This window comes from Sylvia atricapilla, chromosome 1 (genome assembly GCF_009819655.1).
Source record: "Sylvia atricapilla isolate bSylAtr1 chromosome 1, bSylAtr1.pri, whole genome shotgun sequence".
NCBI lineage: Eukaryota > Metazoa > Chordata > Aves > Passeriformes > Sylviidae > Sylvia > Sylvia atricapilla.
In genome coordinates this window covers 101,139,455-101,162,118 of record NC_089140.1, presented here as the reverse complement: position 1 = coordinate 101,162,118, position 22,664 = coordinate 101,139,455, and the positions used below count along the sequence as shown (strand labels likewise).

The 22,664-nt window shown below is 39.2% G+C and overlaps 1 protein-coding gene across 1 annotated transcript in view; it reads left to right on the top strand.

Annotated features, from left to right (window-relative positions):
• The window catches only part of RAB31 (RAB31, member RAS oncogene family), a 61,795-nt gene extending 41,797 nt beyond the window's left edge, over positions 1 to 19,998 (top strand). Inside the window, 6 exon segments of the mRNA XM_066341030.1 lie at positions 163 to 169; positions 172 to 195; positions 198 to 221; positions 224 to 266; positions 4,185 to 4,294; positions 15,795 to 19,998. Of these exon segments, the coding sequence (XP_066197127.1) occupies positions 163 to 169; positions 172 to 195; positions 198 to 221; positions 224 to 266; positions 4,185 to 4,294; positions 15,795 to 15,892 (306 nt within the window). The 3' untranslated portion in view covers positions 15,893 to 19,998.
• Positions 19,999 to 22,664: the final 2,666 nt, after the last annotated feature.

The window sequence follows — 22,664 nt, the reverse complement described above, 5'->3', positions numbered from 1 at the left end:
AGCTTGAAAAGCAAATTGCGTAGACAGGTAAATGATCTTCAGTCTTGTGATCTATATAATCATTATTGCATTAATAATGTCAAGCTGTGCTCTCTACTTAAAAAAAATTGGCAAATACTTGGCAGAGAGTGTGCTGTAGCTTACTTTGTATTTCTGACATAGGATTCATTCATACTTTGAAAAAATGGGTGAAAGAACTAAAGAGCATGGTCCTGAAAACATTGTATGGCCATCGCTGGAAACAAATGTGATCTTTTGATATTCAGGTAAAATTTTTGTGTCGTTTCCATTGCAGTAACCCTACTTGTTTCTTCCCTTCAGGTAACATTTTTGATTCATTGTTAAAAGTATTAATTTTGGCCTCCTGTATTATAATCAGTGATTCTAGCAATGTACCACCTCAACAACAACATCACGACCTTGAATTATGTATTTTTTTAACATCTCTTTTACTGTGCCTTCCTCTTTATTTGTACAATCTCTACAGTCCCTTTATCTGCTGAATCATGGGAACAGAAAAGGGTTCTCTTATTGTTTCTCCCTTCCATTCTGTTAAAAGGTGCAGAATGTAGTAAGTGGTAAGCAAAACCAGCAATGTAAAGGGGAGGGTGGGCAAGAGGTAAATATTAATCACACAACTTTGAGAACTGTGATTTGAAAGAAGTGAACTGTTTCATAATACTAGATGTAGAAAGTGTATTTGGGGTTTTTTTTTTTGGAGCATAACCTCAAGTAAAACTTTCATCCCCTGTGTGAAGCAAAGAACTTCCTAGATAAAAGAGAGAAGTGTTGACTCCACAGCCTGCAGAAGAGCTGAGATTATGCTATTTGGAATAAGAGTGAAGCTAGATCACTCTTCTGCTTGTAGTTCTATTTTGGATTTGCATTTATCCTTTCAGAAATGGAAGCACAATCTGCGTACAGTAGTGATTCTGTTTGTCAGTTCATGACTATTATTTCTTGCTTCATCTCTGAGTACAAACCAATGATGTATTTGATGCTTTCTCCTTATGACCTCACAGTCTCTTGTGGTTGTTCAAACAGATCCTCATTATTTAGTTATCATTACTTTGGCCCAGATTCACCAGAGCTTCTGGAGCATGCGTGTAACTTCAAATAAGTGCTACAGTGCTTTATTGAATCAAGGCCTATGTGAGGGTTTAACCTGCGTGAGTTTTGTTTCATTTTCCCCCTGCCACTGTCAGCCATGAACCAAAACAAATTGCAACTCACTGCTTTCTGTAAGTAGTGAGCAAGCCATAATTCTGGCAAACTTCTGGTTTCTGTTGTTCTAGAATCAGGGACACAGATGCGTTGGCATTTCCTCTGTGATGTTGCCATATGCTGGTCAACATGGTGAAACTGAGTCCTTCAAGACAAAATTTCCAGATATGGAGGAGAAAAAAGAGGAAAGGATGGTTATAGAAAAAAACCAAAAGCCAGTTAGCATGAATCAGGGAGTTTGGTTGCCCTGAGAGTCACTTTTAAATTTATCGCATAATATTACCAGCAATACAGTTTCCAGATTAACTCAAGAGTCTTCAGTTTGGAGATGGCGACAAATGGCAACAACTGCAAATGAGTCCATAATCAGCTCTCTTCCTGCTTGCTGTGGCACCAATGGAAGACTTAAAAAATCCTGCATCCCAGAATGTTGTGAAAGTACTAGACTTCCTCACAGAGCAACTGTGATCTTCTCACCACATTATTATCAACCACTACCTGTAGTTTACTGATTGCTGATACAACTCTTGCTACTGTTCAGCCAGTATAGCTCTTCTTTGCACAAATTGTTTTGCTGTGCAAATGAGCCTCATTGTACTCCGTGACCTAATGTCTTTAATCTTTTTGGCTTTTAAGAGAGAGGACATTTTTTTCTCCTCATAATTATGAATAGTTTTGGTAATATTTTTTGTGCAGTTGTTCTTTCTGCATCCCCCAATCTTTTTTTTTTTTTTTTTCTGAAGTTATCCAGTTACGTCCAGCTACAGTTATTTTGGTGGAATAAATAGAGAGTAGACTATCTCATATGTGATATATTTTCACAGTTCTTCCAGAAATCTGGTTGTTTATGCAATGCATGCAGCTGTTTGCATTCTCTGTCTGCTTTATGTCTTTCAGATTACTTCAGTAAAAATGGTTTTAGGTGAAACATGTCACCAATTTATCAGATTGTTTCCAATGAGTAGAAAATACACATGCCTTTAGGCACAGAGAATCTACAAGTAAGATAATGTGAGCACACCGGAGCAAGCTGCTGTTTGTATGCACGTTTGGCATCTCTCCTTGGGTCTGTAGAGCTTTGGCAGATGTTTTGCTGGATATCAGAGAGCTGCTTTTAAGACCAATGTGAATAGATGCAAAAGAGGTCAAGCTGACCCAGTTCAAGTTTGATTTCTGCCATCTCTATGAGTGTAACAGCTAATGTAAGGAGGAATAAATTTATTTCTCATAATCCTTGACTATGTTACCCTCCTCGTTCAGCATCTAAAGTTTGGTTTTGAGCTGCCAAGATGTATTTGGGACACTTAGGGGTCACGCTATTTTTCCTCAATGTTGTTAATAAGCTCTCAGCAATTCTTGGTGCTCTGTTGAAGTAAATTTCTTCTCCCACTTTGAAGGAATTTCTACAGATAGGCAAGCAATTTTATCAAGTATAAATCCTCATCTTTGTTGTAGTACTGTCAACTCGTAGAACTGCTGAATGTTCAGCATACTTCTAAGTAATAGGAGTAAGGCTTAAACAGGCTTCCTTCTGATGTGCCCTGTTCTTTGACCGGTCATTAAAAAGACTTTCAAAGACAGGAGATGAAATTTCAATGCTAAAATGTTGTGTAAGTGTCCGTAATACTTTTTTGAGCATTATAGAATTCAACAGTTGTAACAGCAGCTAGGAAGTGTTCACTTCTCTAAAAATGTAGTTCACCTTCTTAACAAATTGTATTCACTGGAATCCATGGTTAAGAGAATCAGCAGAATTTCATGCTCAGATCTTCATTCTGTGCATCCATAATATTTCCTTATTCCATAATTTATCTGGACTTCTTTAAATCCTTGACATAGTCTTTTTACAACATCCTTATCTCTAAACTAGAAGGAGATGGATTGAGGGTGGCCTGTTGGATGGATACGCTGTCGCATCTGGAGGGTAGTGGTCAATGGCTCAGAGTACTGATGGATACCAGTGGTGTCCTTCAGGGATCCTTACTGGGACCAGGTTATTTAATGCCTTCAGTAATGACACAGACAAGGGATCCAGTCCACTCTCAGCAGTTTGCTGATGACACAAGCTGAGTGATGTGTCTGACATGCTCATACTGTGAGGAAAACTGTACGAGGAGTCTCTGGATTGCTATATTGGAGCTGTGGAGTGAAGTAGTTGGTTGCAGATTCTGCTGTTGCTGAAAAATCAGGAATAGAGGTGGTTACAGATGGTGGCACATGGCAGGTGCAGCTCTGCCACCTGGCTCAGCGAGATACAAGGCTAGCATGGGGCTGGTTTGTTTAAGGCAGAGGTTTTTTTTGAGTGTTGTAAACTGTATTTGCCAACTTTTGCCATATCGAGTATTGGTTGTTAAATGAGGGTGTTCTGCTGGTGATTTTAAGATGGTGTCACTTTGGTGGAAATGGCAGAGAATGGTGTCTTTCCCCAGTGAACTGGCACTCACAGATTGCTGTTGCTGATGTTATCAAAGTCAGTGGCTTTCATATCTATTTCAGAATCTCTTGTTTCCTTGCTGCTTGCAAAGACCAAAACATACGATGCTCTATCATTTTCATCCACAACAGTTGTACCCTATCTTGTTCGAATGTTTGGCATGTGGAGAGTGCTTTTCTTATCAAAGTCAAATATAAAACACATACAAATGTGATTTTCTTTTAATTATCTTCCTTTTCTCAAGGCATAGATTCAACAGCAAGTCGCAGAAAACTGCAGATTGATCAATTTTGTTGAAATTTTGATATATTTGAATAAGATGATCTAAATGCCATGTGAAGAAAGATAGTACTGTTTTTTATGGCAATGAAGAGCTTGGTAATGTTTTTTCTGATCAGGCTGTGTTTGAGGTTGTTTGGGGTTTTTCTTAAAATTAACTACTTTTTTTTTTTTTTTTTTTTTTTTTTTTTTTTTTTTTTTTTTGTAATTTGACTTCTTTTATTTATAAATGTTTAATTTTTTTCAGGGAGGTTCCTATAAAGGATGCCAAAGAATATGCAGAATCTATAGGTGCAATTGTTGTTGAAACCAGTGCAAAGAATGCTGTTAACATTGAAGAACTTTTTCAAGGAATAAGTAAGTAAATGTTCTCTTTAACTAATTAATTTTGGTTGTTTAGAAGCTTTCTGAAAATAGCTGTCTGTTTCAGGTCTATAAACTACTTTCCCCAAGGGCATCAATAAATCCTACCAAGCCTGTGGTATGGCTGCTATTTATGCAGATGTAAACTAAGAAAACTTTGAATACACCAGAGCAAAACATAGTAGATAGTAGATACAGGGTAAGCCTGTTCCTTCTAAATCTGCATATAAATCCTGGCTTGGGTCACATTTGCTGTTTCAGACCAAGCCTGCTGTAGAGGCAATACTGTTGATCTTATCATCATGTTGCTAAAAACTTAAATGCTGATAAATGCTCCTGGAGGGCATTGGCAAGTAGAAGGTAGTCATTGCAATGAAATACATTAAAAAACCCCAAAGAGATACATTTCTCTCCAGGCCTTCTAAACATGATGAGACTGGCACTTGTCATGAGGAGAAGAAAAACTGTCCTGTTCAGTTTGCCTTCCAGGGGTTCCAGTGCTGGTCACTGTTCACAAGTGGGAAGGACCTTGCAGGCTGGAAGGGGCCTCCTGAGAACTTGAGTCCACCTTTCTGCCCAAGCAGGACTTGGTAGTGAATTCACACTAGATAACTCAGGCCACTGCCTGGTTGGGCCTCAGAGCAGAGGTTCCACAACGTCCTTGGGCAGTTGTTCAAACAGTCCTCATAGTGACATCCCCGCATCAAGCCAGAGCCTATTCTCATTCAATTTTCTCCCTGTCCTGGGTGCACCTCACTGAAGAGCCTGGTTTAGTTTCTCAGCAGCCCTTCCCATGGGTACTGACTGGCAGCTTTGTGACCCACCAAAGCCATTGCGTCTCCAGGCTGAGGTGGCCCTATTTCCTCAGCCTCTCCTCACAGGGAAAGTCCTCCAACCCTCACTGTCTTGTGGCCCTCCTGAGTTTGTGCCAGCCTGTCAACATTTTTCTTGTGTTGTGGGGCCCAAAGCAAGTGTGACTCAGCTGGTGTTAGATCACATCTAAAAGGGGATAAAACTTCTTTGCCTAATGTTCTGTCTTGGCTCCTGTGGCTTGCTGCTGGCTGTCTCTGCTGCCAGAGCGTGCTGCTGGCTCATGCTCAGATTGCTTCCCTCAGGTCCTTTTTGGGCAGAGCTGCTTCCCAGGCAGCCAGTCCCCAGCCTCTCTCATAGCCAGGGGCTCTTCCTTCCCACAAGTAGTGCTTGGCATTTGTCCTTTCTGAAGTATGTAAAGGCTCTTTTTGACCCATATCTGCCTCCAGCCTAAGGCCCTCTGAAGAGCAGCCTTGCCTCAAGGATACTGAATGCACCTCTGGGTTGGGTGTCATCGGGGTTCAGAACCTTCAGGCTCTGATAAAAGGTATTAAGCAAAGTAACTGGCCTGTGGGTAGACACATCCTATGAAACACTGACCTCTGGGTCTGGTGTTCCAGCCAGCTACTCACACAGCTAACAGTCTGCCTATCTAGACTGTAACATCACTGCTTGAACATACCAGGAGGCTGCAGGGAGAAGTATCAAAAGCCTTGCCAAAGTCAAGGTAAACAACATCCAGTGCTCTCCCAGTAACGCTGTCATAGAGGGCAACCAGGGTGGCTGGACATGGTTAACCCTTGGTAAGTCCATGCTGACTGGTCCTGGTCACCTTTGTCACCTTCTTATGCTCAGAAGCAGCTTCTCAGAGGATTTGTTTCTGTGGTTTTCCCAGGAAGCAGAGACTAACCAGCCTGTAGACTCATGGCTTGTTAAGCCCCTGTTTGAAGACAGATACAACATTCACCTTTCTCCACAACCTTTCAAAAACAACAGGGATGATAAAGAACAGTGTTGCTCCCTATGCACCCTCAGGCTTGTATGGGTTAAGATTTCTTAAGAGCTCCATGGTCTGATCTTCTTCCACTACTGCTGTTTCCTCCTCTCCCTGAGTCCTCTTCTGGGGTGCAGAGACCTAGGAGACAGCATGTCCAGACACTCAGCCTTGTTTCCCTGAATTTATTTTATTTTTGTTTTATTTCACCTATTTTTAATCAGCTGATATTGTCTAGCACACTTTGCCTGGGATGGGGCCTGTTCAACTGTTTGCTTTGCTTACATGGGATGTATTTGAAATGGTAATGAGAACCAATATTCCTAGAATACACTACCATTCTTTTGCCTCCTTTTAAAAAGGAGGTGTGTGCCACATGGTTGTCTGGAGGAACTGGTTCTTCCCTGTGATAGTTTACTTGTTGTCTGCATCTGATGATTGCAGATGTTCTCGCAGAGGAACTCATTCGTGCCACATAATTAAATAATTAGTTTCCATCTTGATAGGCATTGCTGCAGCTGGCAGTGTGCACTGTCCCTAATAGTGAATATAATAGATGAGGAAAATCAGCTAAATTAAGTTTAGTATGAACTAGATACCCAGGCAAGTGCACTTAATTCCACAGGCAATTACTTCTATATATAGAAATATTTGGTCTCACTGGGTCTACTTGTGACCTTATCAAGCACTCAGCAGAGAGAAAGGAAAGAGTTGGTAGAGTATGTTTATAGAAATATAGTGGAAACCAAGTGAAAAATGTTTGATTAGCAGTAGAACTAATTTGTGTGATTGTGACTGGGCGGAGAGTATTGGTAAGTAACTTTCTGATGTTTTACACAGTCTTGGTGCAATTTCCAAAAAAGCCTGTCTCTGCCCAAGTTGCATAGCAACATTTCTGCCTTTTCAGAGTATGAAATCCTCCTGTGGCAATGTCTCCTACCCTGTTGGCTAATTTTGTTTGTGTGATGCCCTAAAAGTCACGCTGCAGCTTTAGTTGTGCTTTCATGCTGCGTGAGAGCTCCTGCCCTTTTCCCTGTGCTGCTCATGAAGGGCATGGTGCAGCTCCCTGGCCTCTGAACAAGGAAGCAGCAATTTCTGTTTACCTTGGACTTTGTAGGTAGACCGTATATGTTATCTATTTTACAGTCTAAGTTTGGAAGGATATTCCAACATATATGGAGAATTTCTCTATCAAATCCTCCTTGAAATTGATAGCCCAAGCAGAAAGGGTAGACTTTATTTTAATTTTGCTAAAATTTTACCTCCTTCTTGCTTATGCTTTTCATTTCCCAGGGACATTTTAACATAAAATTTTTCTTCCTGAGATGTCTAACAACTGTCTCTTTTCAGGGACAGTGTTTGGAATGGAGTGAAATAGTATAATGGAAAAAATGTACTCATAATGATAGAAAGAAGGCATAAAGAAAAAAAGGGGCACTGGTATGTTTTGTTGACAGATAAATCTTGGAAAAATTACAGAGATCATAGAAAGATTGCTTCATTTCTAAGGTTATTATATTACACGAAAGGATTTTTAAACTAAGATTTTTTAAAAGTTTCTTTCACAATTTGAGTATTTAGCTTCTTAGAGGGATATCTTCATAGCACTTTCTCAACACAAATCTATTGTCCTTCATTTGTCTCAAGAAAATAGAAGATGTGAAAGACTAGAACCAGTAAAGTTTCTGATTTTTTGAAGATAGGTCAAATTTGGCAGGAGAGGTACTCTGCACTCGCTGTACTTGGGCAAATGAGGTTGAGGAGGCAGACTGAGCAGGAGAGTCAGCAAAGTCAGTGTTCCCTGCACTGGGAGGTTGCACTGAGCTGAGTAATGGGCTGCAGCTCCTGGGGTCTGTTGTACCCATGGGATTTCAAATGGTAAGCCACTACACTTAGCCTGGATTTGCTTAGCAGGCCTGGCTGAAGGCTTGCTGTGATTGTGAAAGATCATGTGACTGATTTATGCCTCTGTAAACATGTAACAAGTATTTTTAATACAGTTGTATATTCCTCACTTTAGCTCAAAATATTCAGCTAAATTTTTCCCAATGTCTTTCTTTAAAGGATTTCAACATAAAAAGGGCTTAACATTCAGTGTTTCTTTCATTAGTTCCAGTAAGGTTTTTTTTAATAGCTGAGTTTCTATAGGAACAAATGTTATTAACCTTTTATTCCCGACCTTAAAAGAATCTTAGTCACACTGGCTCCTTGTTGCTGGCTTTTTGGCAGCAGCAAAAATGCCAGGAATGTATTATACAATAGCAGTGTAATAAAGTTGTAACCTGTGCGGGGGGCCATACCAGTTCTGTGTTGCCCCTTCTTGTTTGTGGGACTTTAGCCTACTGACCTTTGCTTGTGCCTGGCTGGTTTTCAAAGACTAAACAAGCTACCTTGTGTGTACTATCATTTAGTGGCAATCATACCCTTGCAATTCTCAGACACCTGTTCATTTACCAGCTCAAATAAGCCTTAGTTACCTTACTCAAATCTGGTACACACCCAGCTGTTTCCCTTCAGCCCGTGTGTATTGCCTGCTACCTCAGCGTGAAGGTGCTCCAGATAGGAAAGAGCAGATTACGTAAAAGCTGTGGCTCCCTGCTCAGTGCAAGGCTGCATCAGGAGCTCTGGAGGGGAGTGGGTAGTGGGACAAGCAAGCTGCTGAAGAGTACCTAGCTGAGCGAAACATTAAAAGAACTTGGGATTAAACAAAACAAAACAGTATGGCTGTGTGTTTTCTTTAAAGTTTGGCGAATCATAGGACAGTAGAATGGCTTGGGTTGGAAGAGGACCCTAAAGATAATCTAGTTCAACTCCCCCACCACAAGCAAGGATGCCACCTAGTAGTAGATCAAGTTGCTCAAGGCCTCATCCAACAAATGCTGGCGATCTAAAAACTGTGCTACCAAACTGAAGCATTTCAGCTTCCTCTGTTGAGGGTGAGAAGGAAGTGGGAAAAACATTATCAGAACACTATGGAGACTGTGCAAAGTGTGGTTAGCACACTCACTCTTACTGATGCTTCTACTACGAGAAGTAGAGACACGCTGATGTTTAAAATCAGATAAGAACATTCTTCCTAGATAAGGCTTCCTAATTAGAGCAGTTTCTGTCTTGGGATTCAACCTTTCATGTGGTAAATGCTCATGAAGCTATTGATTTTCTGATGCCTTGCCAGCAGCTCATATATTGAATATTTAATGTAACCCAAATACTTGTTTCCTAGAAATACTGGGAGATTAAAAAACTAAATCAAATTCAATCTCTAGAGTTTACCGTTTAACCAGTTGTATAGTGGACAAACTAAAGAGGAAGGTATGAAATACCTGTGCAATGGGGATGGGATCCTTTCCAGCAGACCTTCAATGTTTGCACTGACTCAGATGGGCTTGGATGGGTGGAACTGCAGATGGACAGTCTTCAAGCTTTGTGAGTGATGAGTGTGGTGGTTTCATCCTTTTATCTGCTGATTTGCAGAGATCTGTAAAGTACTTTAAAGAGGTCTATGGAAGATATTTTAAGAAAAGGAAGTACATTTAGGTTACAAAGAAACTTCAAATATGCCAATTTTTAAGGTAGTCCAAACACATAACTGAATTTTTGCACAGGGTGTGAAGGATGGAAGAACATTGTCCAAACTTATATTTGAGATTATATTCTTTAGAGTTTATGTCCCTGTATTTCAGGATTAGTTCATCTCTTGCTTTCAGACTTTAGTGCAAAACTTAATGACCTTTGGACTGTTCCTAAAGTTAAACATGTGAGGTACTGGATTTTTCTCCAATTAAGGAGCGCACTTCAACTTAAAACAGTAATAAATAAACTGACACAGCCCAAAGTTAATTACAGCAAGATCTTGAGTCAAGGTTAGATCTCTTAGTAATTAAGTAATTAGGGATATTGTTGTTTACTTTGATACATGCAAGATTTAAATATTTGTTTGGGTTATGTCTGGAGATTTTAATTAAATGAGCAAAATGTAGTTGTATTGCTGATTCCCCTAGAAAGAACTTGTGTCAGCAATCTATGCTTTTGCTTTAGATCAGACCAAAGGCTTTATTTTTTTTGCATAGATATGCTGTTAGCTGTACTATTAGGAGTATTGAAATAATTGCAACTTAACTAGGTTTACTTATGCAATAGATTTTATTGTAAAATTTGTTGTGTTGCCTTGCATGAAAACTTACAACATGAGTAAACAGACATCTCTGGCAACTGGGGAGATCTTAATATCAGTGTAAGTAGGGAATGGGGGGAAAGAACTACAGACTAGTGACCCAAGCTTTATAATCCATGTGAGAAACTTCTAAAATACCACTGAAATAGGTTTCAGAGCATGAAAGAATTTGGGGAGATAATGAAGTGGGACTGTTTTAAGTCCTATGAGTACAGAAAACTGCCAAAACTACTGGATCAGATGTGCCTGCTTCACGCTGCTGTGTCTTCACAGATGGCTGTTCTTTGTTAGCGAGGTTTGCAGAGGCTCATCTTGCTGTGATACGGCTGGCAGTTTGAGGAGGAGGTTCTGGCCATTGTGTAATTGTTGGACCACTGCTTGAAAAAGTTAACCTTTTCTCAGGTGAGCCATTAGAAAAGTCACCTGAGCTCTGACAGGTGTCAGGCTGCTGCTCTGGGGCAGAGTGAAGTGGATTTCACCTTCTTCCAGCCTCCTAAAAATTATGTTGTACGTGATTTTCAGGAAGATGGAAAGAAAGGCAGAGAAAGCTATTGCACAGGACTCTGATTGCTTCTTATCCTTGTTGTGTTAGATAGCAGGACTCTGCTTCTCGAATGGCCTGAAGTTGTGTCTGGGGAGGTGTAGGTTGGATATTAGGAAAAGGTTCTTCACCCAGAGAGTGCCTGGGCACTGGAACAGGCTCCCCAGAGATGTGGTCACAGCACCACAGCCTGACAGAATTCAAGAAGCATTTGGACAGTGCTGTCAGGCACATGGTGTGATTCTTGGGGTATCCTCTGTAGGGTAGGCGTTGGACTTGCTAATTCTTGTGTATCCCTTCCAACTCAGCATATTCTGTGATTCTCTGAGTCCTTGGGACTTGACTTGACCATCTGGCCAGCTCAGGTTGATCACAACACATCTATTTCCACAGTAAATGAGTTATCTGTTCCATGCATTGTTGTGCTTGTCCCTTTGTCATCATGGTAACAACTGTTGCAGGTTTTTTACTGAGCCTTATGCTCACCTCTGGGGTTGATCCCAACCTTTCCTTTCATGCAGTCTTTTACAGGTCAGTGATGAAACTAGTTTCATGTTTAAAAAACCCAAACAAGAGCAAAAACCTCAGCTCCCAGCCTGATTTTTCTGAGCTAGTGAACGTCAGAGCTTCCAACTGGAGCATCACTTTCAAAAAGGAATAAAGAAAGCAGCTTTTATTACTTAGATGATGCCTCCTGCTTCCAGCTGCAGCAGAGCAATCCCTGTCCATCTTTCTTCAACTTCTGCTCACTGAGCTGTTACTCAGTTTCTGTTGTCTCTTGCTACTCTGCTCCACTTTTCATTTGTCTTCATTCCCATTTTGTTTATCTCTTGTTCCACCCTCCCATTTCCCAATCTCTTTTCCTCTGGCACTGTTAGAACAGCAACGCCCACAGTGCTGATTAATCTCTTAACAAACCTCAGATTCAGTAGCAGGAGTTGGAACTCTGTGAGGCTTTGGAGGAGACTCTGACCTTCATCCTGGACTGCCTCAGCCCGACCCAAACATGCCAGAAAGGAGGAGATGCAATTGCTTTAATGCTTTTCATCTGTTAATCTGGATGATTCACTTCAGAACTGTGGCAATTTCTGTAACCTACACTTGAGCAATCTCTTCTGACACTTTTTATTTTACACACCAGTGTTTACTGCCATGAAAGAATGGAGGACACCAAGACCTCTTCAGGAATGTGCAGAGGTGGATGGTTATAGTTTTGTTGCAAAAAATCTGTGAAATGTGGTCTGAGCCTTAGTGAAATGAAATCAAAATACATAATCTTGTATTTAATAATAGTGCAAAATCAATTTTTAAATTGCAGTCTGGAAGTTACTCTATGGACTTCTATACCATCTCAGTAATATTTTATCCCTTGAATTCTTCATTTCACCAGTTCATCTGGAGAATTCTTAGATAAATGTGCATGCATTCTCTGTGAATAGCTATTTCTTCTGGAATCCTAAAACATACTCCTGGTGATCTTTGGCAAGCTGGCAAGTTGTGTCCTGCTCTTTAAAACAGGGTGAAGACTATTTGTGGTCTAGTTTGTCAGCTTAAGTAAACAAGAGATGAGAACAGGTTGTCCTGAGAGGGTGTGGATGCCCCATCCCTGGAAGTGTTCAAGGCCAGGTTGAATACAGGTTAGAACCCCCCTGATCTTTAAGGTCCCTTCCATCCCAAGCCATTCCATTATTCTAGGAGTTCAATCTGATCATCCTTTTAGGCTGACTCTATCTTTACCAAGCAGTCTTCAGTTTGATCAGGAATTGCCCTAGTGTTTTTATTTCTTCAGCATGAGAATTGCAGGACTGGATGTCAGAGCACTGGTGCTTCTCTCTGACATAAACTGCATGAAAGAAATAACCTACAGCATTACTAATTTATGGTATTCAATACCAGGGTATTTTTTCATTGCTCTGGAAGAGAGACTATGGATGCCAGGGAGACACAAATTTTAAATGAGTGTATACTTTCCAAAATTAATTCAGTTTGTGACCTCTGTTGATCCTGACTCAGTGCCAGCTATATTTGAGTTGGTGTCAGCAATATTGGTGCCATATTTATTAGGAACTGAATGACAAGATGAGATGATCACAGTGCTTTTAGGTGGCAATAGTGATTGAGCTGGGTTAGAAGCAGGAAGTGTAGATGCAGGCTCAGCATTTCACTGCTCATCCTTAGTGTTCTGCTGCTGCTTAGGCTTTTCTCTGTTACAGTGCCTATTGTCAGGGAGACCTAGGGAAAGACAATAAGTCAGCTAGATTTCTGACTGATTTTTTTATTCACTTTCCTTGATGCCTGATGAAAAATCACTATCATTTGCTGTGGAGCTGGTTCTCAGGTGTTAGACTGAGTTTTATGCTCCAACATAATTACGCCTGTCATGGTAAAAGCTGCTTGGGCAGGAATGTCTTGTTACTAAAAGTAAAATGATTTAACTTGATTGTTTAATAATTCTGGTAATAAGAGAAATAATGAGTGAAGGGAAGAATCACCTACTGAAAAATATTCTCAAACTCGAAAAAAAGTGAAAGTTTAGACTGTTTAAACATCTATTTCCTTACATTGAGTTCAAGGAGGGGGTGGTGATGTCAAAACAGCAGAAAATGTGACTAGTTCCTGACAAACAATACTTAAGTTCAAGGACCAGAATAACTAGACAGAAAATAGGTCTGGAGATTTTCTTTTGTCTTTATTATTTATAGTTGTTATCTGTGTGGGTCTTATTATTTTGAGAAATTACTTAAATCTGAGTGATTCTTAACAATATATATTGTGTCCTGGTCTGAACTGGAGAAACTGCTCACTGACTTTGAAGGCTGCGAGGTTTTTGCTCCAAAGATGAGCTTGCCTCCTTCTTGGAATATACATCAGGAGTACTGTAGAAAAGACCTAAAACTCACAGGAAATATGAAAGCTGAATGAAAAACAAACAGAGGTAATGTCTTCATTTAATGCAAAGCTCTAAAATGAAAGGCTACTTTGCACATTAAAGCTCTCCTCTTCCAAAGTTAGAAGAACCAAATGTTTAGAGGGTATTTGCTTAATGGCAAATGATTTATGGAAGCTATGTCTGTAGATTCCAGTTTTTTAGCTACACTGTGCTCTGCCTGGGTCAGATTGACAGGGTTTTATTCCACTGAGACTGAGTTGAAAGCCCTTTGGAAGTGTTAGGTACCTAGTGCAGACGTTCCTCACAGGTCTCTATGACGACAGCATTGCCTTCTTGGAAAGCCTCTCACAGATACCATATTCTTCATATTCTCTAGAGCTTTAGGAATTAGTGGATTCTCTTTTTCTCCAAACAAAGCCAACAAAACTAATCTATGTAACAGCTGGGTCTATAACCACCTATTCTTCTTTTTTATTTTACTTTACAAACATGAAGTCTGAACAGAATGTTAAGCAGGATGTGAAGCTGATATTTTAGTGACTGAAATAGAGTTCAGCATTGTAATGTCAGTGCTTATACGTGCTTTGGCTCTCAAGATACACATTTTTCACTCTGTTGGACCACATACAGTATCTTTACCGTAGTAATGTGAGGATGGTTCCCTTTCTCATTCAGTTGCACAAACACAGAAGATTATCTGCTTTAAAAGTCACACTTTTCTTGTACAGCATATCTGTGCAGAACTAACTGAATAAGAGAAAATAAGAATGTTGGCTAAAGGTAATTTAAGGACAAGTTTTACAGATCAAATTTTGCTGTTTGATCTCATTGGGATTGGATTCTACCTGAATGCTTTTAACTCACCCACCCACAACCACTCCCCCAAATAATTTGTTGGACTCAGGCTTCAACATGGGTACATAATTCATAACACGTTTGGAAAGAGAGAGCTGTGAATTACTGAAGCCAAGGATGGGGAAATCTAAACTGTAAAATCCACCTGGATTATGATGAGCTGTTCAGAGGGACTCTGTGTTCTCTGCAAGTGGTATATAAGAAACAAATGTTAAATATTTTAGCTCATGTTGTTTAACATGGGTAATGGTAAACCCAGGAATAATTACTAAAAAGTGGATTCAGCTTCAGAAAAAAAATTTTTAGGAAATCCACAAAGTGATGGGAAAGTACATTACCATGACTGTAAAATCTCAAGGTACTGATGGAGAGCTCACACAAGGATTTAATGCAAAAGCCAGGTGCACACCAGAGAAAGAGACAGGATGGATTGGACCTGAGACATTCTTTTTTTTCCCATTTATTATTCTTATTATTAAGCACACTGTATGTTGTCCACTAATAGGAAGCCAGTTAGACAAAAGATGCAGCAGTGCTAAAAGGGCATACAGGGGAGGGAGTTGGAGCAGTGCCTTTCTGCCCCGGGGGAGATCTCTGGCTCTCCTGTAATGGCTGAAATTCTTTCAAACACTCTAAATAATTACTCCATAAGATGATTAAAAAATCAAGAGAGTTTGTGGGGGAAGGGGGAGATGGTGATGTTCAATAATCAAAGCTGTCAACTGGAACGACATGGGTACCCCTAAAAAAGAGGAAGGGAATCAATGGAAAGAACAGATCTGTTTTTCTTTTCAAGTATAGGCAACATGTGTTTAGTTACAGTGTTTTGTAAAACTCCAGTGTGCTAGGACTAAATGCCATGCAGATTTATGATGGGTACAATCTCATTAAACTTGTACCATTCACATTTAGGTGGAATTAGGAGAAAGATGAGAGTTTTCTCTTTCTAAGTTGTAAGGAGCTCAGTAAGTTAACTTTTTAAAAAACACATAGATAATATAATTTCAGTGTAATTCATGCCTTCTCAATAGCCATATTTCATAGATTTTTTAATGTGAAAGATTTTTTTCATGAGCAGGATACAAGGAAAAATATTTAAGGTATGGTTGTTTTCTTGTAAAGTTTCATAGATGTAATTCTTATGCAAGCTAAATTCTTCTAACTGTTACCTGAATGGGGTGTTGTTCTTACATCAAGAAAACTGAATTAATGTCTCCTCATGTGTTTCAGGTCAGCAAATCCCACCCTTAGATCCTCATGAAAACAGTAACAATGGAGCAATCAAACTTGGAAGGCAGACTTCACAGATGGGGAGGCGGTGCTGCTGACCCAACTTGATCTTTTTAGATTTACTTGAAAAACAGCACCATTTGTTGTTTTTTTTTTTGGGTTTGGTTTTTTTTTTTTTTTTTTTCACTGAGAAAGGACTTTGTGATCTCAGTGACGTGGCTCCTTATCTTGACAGCAGTAATTCCAATACTTCCCATGAGCAATAATTCAAGGACCAGAAGCAGAAGGCTTTACTTCAAAAGGATTTTGCAAAACCCAGTTGGAAAATCCTCTCTAATATCCTGTCAAAATTACAGTGTCAAAGTACTCTGATTCTCTGTTTAAACCAGTGACTGTTGGTTTGGTGGTTTTTTTTAATAAAAAGATCAGTTTATCTATAAATTAGGTTTGCTACAAAAACTTTTCTTACATTTGTAAAGTGGACTTGGTTTAGAGTTTTTTCTGTAATAATAGGGTGAAAAAACCCCATAAAACCTGAATTTTGGCTTACAGTTTCTCTGCCATGTTTTTAGCTGGACTCTGCTTCACGATTTTTCTAAATCTGCAGCTTCATCTCCTACTTTTAGTAAACATCAGCAAGAAGGGGACTGAATTTGCTAACTGAAGAAAGAAATGGATCCAAAGGATGACTGAATGCAGTTTTTATGGACTGGAAGTTAAAATCTGTGTCAGGAAGTGCTGTGTATGTGGAAGAAGGAGTTGTCATGAAGAAAACTGCTGGATCAGAACTACTCCAGAAAGAAGTGAAAACGCAGCCGCTGTGTAGACTGGAATGATTTCTTGTGCAGGGTGTGTGTTTCAATAATTAGTGAAAATGTAAAAAGAGCATAAAATTAAGAGGCTTAGTTGCCACTTCTTACCAGAATTCCTCCAAATCTGTGCCCCAGACCAAAGTTGTCTGTGTTCAAAGTTGCATATTCCTTGGTTTCTAAAAGAGGATACCACAGTGCCCCACTCCTCATGGTCTCACTGCTGTGCTCCAAGAGGTCTTTGAATTCAAAGAATGATATTTAGGTGCAAAAAGCTGCTCAAGTCAGCACAATATAATTTGGGCTTAGATGCTGGAATCTAAAAAACCAAATGTGAATGTTTGCTTACAGATGCAAGTCCCTGAATTTGTAGAGTAGTCTGCTCAAGTGTGTGGGGATGTGGTGTGGAAGACACCCTGTGTAGTATCTTTGAAGTGTGATGCACTTGGAAATGCAGTGGGGAATAAATTCCTGCAGAGGGTTATGAGCTAGAAATAATGTAAAACCATATGTGTTTTCCACTTACTTCTTTTATGAATGTGTGGGACTGAGATGATAAAATCCAAATTTACCTTCTTCATCAATTTCATTGAAAGTGGGAACTAGAATAAGAAATGCTGTATTCAGAAACAGAGCCCAGCCTGAATTCCACAACATTAATTTGTTCTCTTATGAGGAAAATTATTACCACTGCACATTTTCAGGAGGGCTTATGAAAAGCAAAATAACTTTCCACAATAAATCGTGAACAGGCAACCTAGAGTGTAGTTTCCGTGTTGATATATAGAAAAACAGACCTTATTGGCTGGTTGTGAGATTGCTTAGATAAAATGTCACTAATTGTTAGGTCTTGAAACAGAGCCAGATAAAATCAACAGGAACATTTTGTCTCCAGAGGGCTTGGAGCAGTATAAGTGGGAAATATCCCTCTGGATTTTATCTAAGAACTTATGCTGCACTGTTTTTTCACATATTTTCACATTTCTCCTATATTTTGGCCTTCTTTGAAAACACTTATTCTAGAAAATATGGTCTTGGATATTTTGGGTAAACTTTCAGTTTTCAGCTGTGCTGATGTACAATCCATGTCTCTGACTCAGAGCAGCAACTATTTTACTGATAGTCTAGGGTCATTTAAGTGAAAATTCAGTAATCCTCATTGTTGATAGCTGGGGAGGGAGACAGGCTCCTTCAGGGAACATTTAATTCCATCCCGGTACAAGCAAGTCGGCCAGGGAGGCCTGGCTCTTTCACTTGGTTGGGGAAGGAAAAGCTTGGCCTTCAGTGCTAAGGAAATACCAAACTTACCAACATCACAAGTTTCATGCATTTTGTGGGGTCTATGACCCAATGCTGGAAGAGATCTGATTCCTCCTAGGTAAAACCCAGTAAGAGGCTAGACCAGTTACCCAGAAGAAAGGTGAGATCACACCCATGTTCTTAGAGGTGTTATAAACTTCAGTTCAAAGTATAGCAGTTATCCATAATTGATTTTTTAAGCTTTTGTAAATCACCATTACATATTTCTATTTTTTTTTTAACATGGCATCTCAAAACTTACTAAATCCTAACTGAGATGTCTGAAAGCTTTGCAAGACAATTTTGTGAGTACCTTGTATACTTGTATGCTAGAACTGGCAATTGATGCTGATCTTTATGGGATATTGTCCTGCACAACCAGCTCTCACAACTGGATTTGAGCAGTATGTGAATCAGAACAGGTTTACGAGTTATATGTTAAAATAGTTTTAAATTGGAAGCTTTTACAACGGATCTCTGACAGACTTTAAAATTTGAATGGTGACTAAATAGGTTTTGGTGGGGCTAATAAAAATCACTTTATTCTGCTTTTAGTCAAGAAAAAGATTTAAATTAATATGGATTCTGATTGTATAAGTTCTTGTGATTTGGGTTACTGAGAGCTTCAGTAGGGAAGTCTGAAATCAGAAGAAAAATAACAGGCCAATGTGCTGTGCAGAGCATTTTGCATTTTCTCTGAACACAGGGCTCACCTTTGACATTGTTGCCTCTCTGCTGTTTGTCAAAGCCAAGCTGGAGCTTTAATGTGCCTCTTCAAATGGGGCAATTGTTTGTAATAAAATAAGTGATTTTAAAATGTAAAATTAATTATTTCTGCTACCTTTGGTTGCCTGTGTTTTTTGGAAAGTACCACCACCCTTCATAAACAGCCAGAAAAATGACAGAAACCCCCCAGCCTCGGAGCTGAAAGTTTCATCAGCAACTGGAATTCCTCTTGGTAGTTAATGGCTGGTGAAAAGCTAAATTACTGTAATTACTGTACTGAAGCACCTGACTGTGTAACCGATCTTCTCTAATAATAGTAATAGTATCAAAGCTGCAGTTCTTTGTTAGCCAGCTGGTGCTGGGTTTGTCCAAGACTGATTTTCTCACAAGAGCTGGCAGCAGGACTGAGGCACAGGCTGTAGAGTCAAGGATATTTGGTGGAGCTTTTTTGCACTGTGAGTCAAGACTTTTTTGCACCCTGTCCAGTTGAGGGTGACTTGCTTTTCTGGCTTGTTGTGAACTAGTTTAAAAAAATTATGAAGGAACCAGTTTTTGTATATGCTTTGCATATATGTGTGTATATAAGTACAGTTTTATATTGTTCTGCTGACATGTAGTGTTTTTTCACTATGTCAGGTTCTCATATACGACACATTGTATTCTGTAATAACATTTTTCTGTTAATGATCATTTCACCTTTATGAACTTAAAGTTGTGGATCAAATGTAGCAAGAAGATAGAGATATGCATAGGTACAATTTTTGACTTGCCATTCTTGTGCATGAAAATGGCATATTCTAGAAAATGTTTGTCTTGGAGACTGAGAAAAGGGCCATTGTTCTTCAGGAATTGGACCTTAGAAGTAATAAAGTGGCACTCAAAAGGAAAAAAAAAACTTACTGTTTTTGCTCACAGTACAACATGTCTGTCTAAAGTGCTGCAATGTAACAGGAGTTGTATCAATACCTAAAGAACTTATTTGTCATCCCATGTCTTCAGTAATGGCACATGGGAATAAGCATGACTAGACAGGCTACATGTGTGAGCATTCTGGCTGTCATCAGACTGTTTCACTACAGTGCTATATTTTACTAACCTACCCTTAATTATTTAAACCAGTGTCAGTGATAAATTGCCAGTTTAAAATCACCTGCTAGGTACTCTTCCTCTGTTTTGTTTATATAAGGGCTTTGATTGGGCTGGACCCACTTGCTTCATGTATGGGATGCTGCAATCTGTTAATACTTTACCTTCTGTTTTACATATTAATGTATCATACCTAATGATATTTTTTCCCCCTAAAATGTAGTTTTTGTGTTTTATTTAACCTACAATGATTAAGGCTAATAAATGTTTTAAATGCTTCTGAACTGGGGATATCTCTTGTTTCAATAAAGCAGAACAAGACAGCTCCCATTTTGCACATCCCTTGCTCTTGAAAAAGGGCTGGCTGCAGTCTGTGGTTTACTTGCCTGGGATTTAAATGCTGCTTGAAATGTGTGTGGCTGGCCTTTGAGCAGAAAGTGAGTGCATTCCTGGGGGATCCTGCAGTCCAGATGAACTCCAAAAAACCAGAAAAAGAAGATCTGAAAATCCCTTTGCTAATTTATTTGATTTATCCATTAGAACAGAGAGACCTGAGTGGCCAGCATCTGCTTAGAAATTTAGTGTAGTAGCTCTCAGTAGAAAGTGAGCTTCCAGTTACCACTTGCTTTGAATAACAGCAATGACTAGTATGGCACATGAGACACTTAGTCTTTTCTATGTTTTTATTTAGGTGTACATTTATTTTTCTGCCCTATTTTATGTCCCTCCCTCAGACTTGTGTCTAGGAGTTAAGAATTAACGCTCTCTTGATTAGTATGTAGTATTTCACTCCCCTTGGTGCTATTGTTTCAAGAGGTGTTTAACCACACCAGCAGGTGGGGTTTTTTTGGTTGTTTTTTTTTTTTTCAGTGTTTGGTTCATATTTTTAAAGTTGCTACCACAACTATAAGGCTTTTAATGAAGAGCTGTTTTTTTTAAGGAAAAACAGGGTTTTGGACTAAGATTTTTCTGACTACCTTGATAAATTCAATGCAGAGCAGTACACAAGAAGCAGTGTAACTCTACAGCACAGAACACCACTTCTCTGTGTAATGAGAAACCAGTATTTCAAAGAGGTTTCATACCTTATGACTTTAGTTACTGCTGGAAGATACACAGCAGGATCTGTTCCTTGCTTCAAAGCAAGTAAAATTATCTTGAAAAAAATTATGTATCTTACCTCCAGCTGTGCACAAACAAGAAGGAACCCAGGTACATAACTGTAACCTGAAAGGTGATACACTTAATTGATGGAACGCCGAAGTAAGCCCCTTAACTATTACCAGTGTGCTGTAAAATCTGAAGTGAATGCAGTTTTGCCCTTAGGTCTTTAAAGAGAGTTGTGTCCCTGAATGGATCAGTCCTTGTGTTGTCAGTGGGAGGTTTTACAGGCCTTGGAAGCATGTGCTTGTAGTGCTCTAGGTTAGCTTGGAGTTGAATTTAGTGATGAGAGGGGAGCTATACAATTGGCTGGAAAATCAATCTCCTCTGCTTTCCTTTTGAAGACTGAAGGTTATGTCTTGAGGTACTCAAGGAAAAGTATTTGACATTTTGGCCTTCAAAATCTTCACCACTGCAGCTTCAGTCTCTGCAAAGAGCATCATAGGACACCCTGCTGTGATCTCCTGAGCACTGCACTGAAATCAGGACAGCAAGGCTGATGAAATAGTCTGTGTAGCTACTTCATACCTCCACCCCCTCACCTAATCTGCAAAACTCTTTAGGCCACTACCAGGTTTTGCCTCCCTTCCCTGAAAGGAAAAGAGTAACTTGCAGGATTATTATTTTTTTTATCCCCTCTCGATCCTGTTCCATACAAGGCCACAGAATAATTTTATTTAAAACTGTTAAAACACTCATAGGAAGATAGACTAGCTAAAGGTGTTGTACAAATGGTTTTGTTAATTGGTGCTGGTTACTCAGTAAGGACTTGACATCAATGATAAGATGGATGTCTTCATTGTATAATGGGGTTCTTGGCCATCAATAAGGTCCTCTTCTGGTCTACTCTTTTTTGCCAGCTGGACCAGGGATGAAATCATTGCTTGATATAAATGCTCTCTCACTGTCCAAAAGTAAGACTTTCCACTAAAAATTATAAAATCAATAGCTAGCCACATTTAGCAGGTTAAAGATGAGAAAGAATAAGTAATAGCATAATGTGGCATAATACAGCTTTTTTCATATCTATTTCAGGTGAGTTTCTTGTGTTTCACTTAAGAAGAGTCCTTATTATAAAATGCCTGTATTTCTGATGCTACCAAGTGAGTCTTGATGCAGATTAGTTTGCCTTATCACCTACCACTGCTGTGTATTTTATTCAAATAGGAAGACATGCTCTTGATGCTCATTCATAATCATTGTGTCTTCAAAGCATAGCTGTGGAATTGTTTTGTAACACAGACATTGTGAAAACTTGAAGGTAGTACACTGACAGAACTTGAAGTTTAAGAGACCTGTACAAACTTGCATTTAGTGTCACAGCAATTAAGTTTTTAATAAGATATCACTATTTAGTGTGGAGAAGAGGATTTTGAGGCTCCTGTGTTAAACATTTAACAGCTTGGGAAGGATTTCTTTTTTCTGGCTGTTAAATTACTAATTTTTTATCCCTGAGACTGCCTGAAAAATCTCTCACCATCTGTCAAAAGTTTTTTGAGACACACCTTATTTATGATGAAACACTCAACTGTTCTGTTTGCTGCACTGGGAATTTTAGAAAACAAAAATACATTTCCCCTACAGTCCATTTAATTTACATTTATTTTACTTAGTCAGTGCTACTCCTGCTCCCTTCACAGCAATAAAACACATGTTTAAATAAGAAGATAAATACCTAAATCCCTATTCCCCTACATCAAGTAGAGTACCCTGGGGAAATGATCTGTTACAGACTAAAACAGAAATGATCCTTATGCTTCAGATTACATATTGACAAAAACCAATCAAT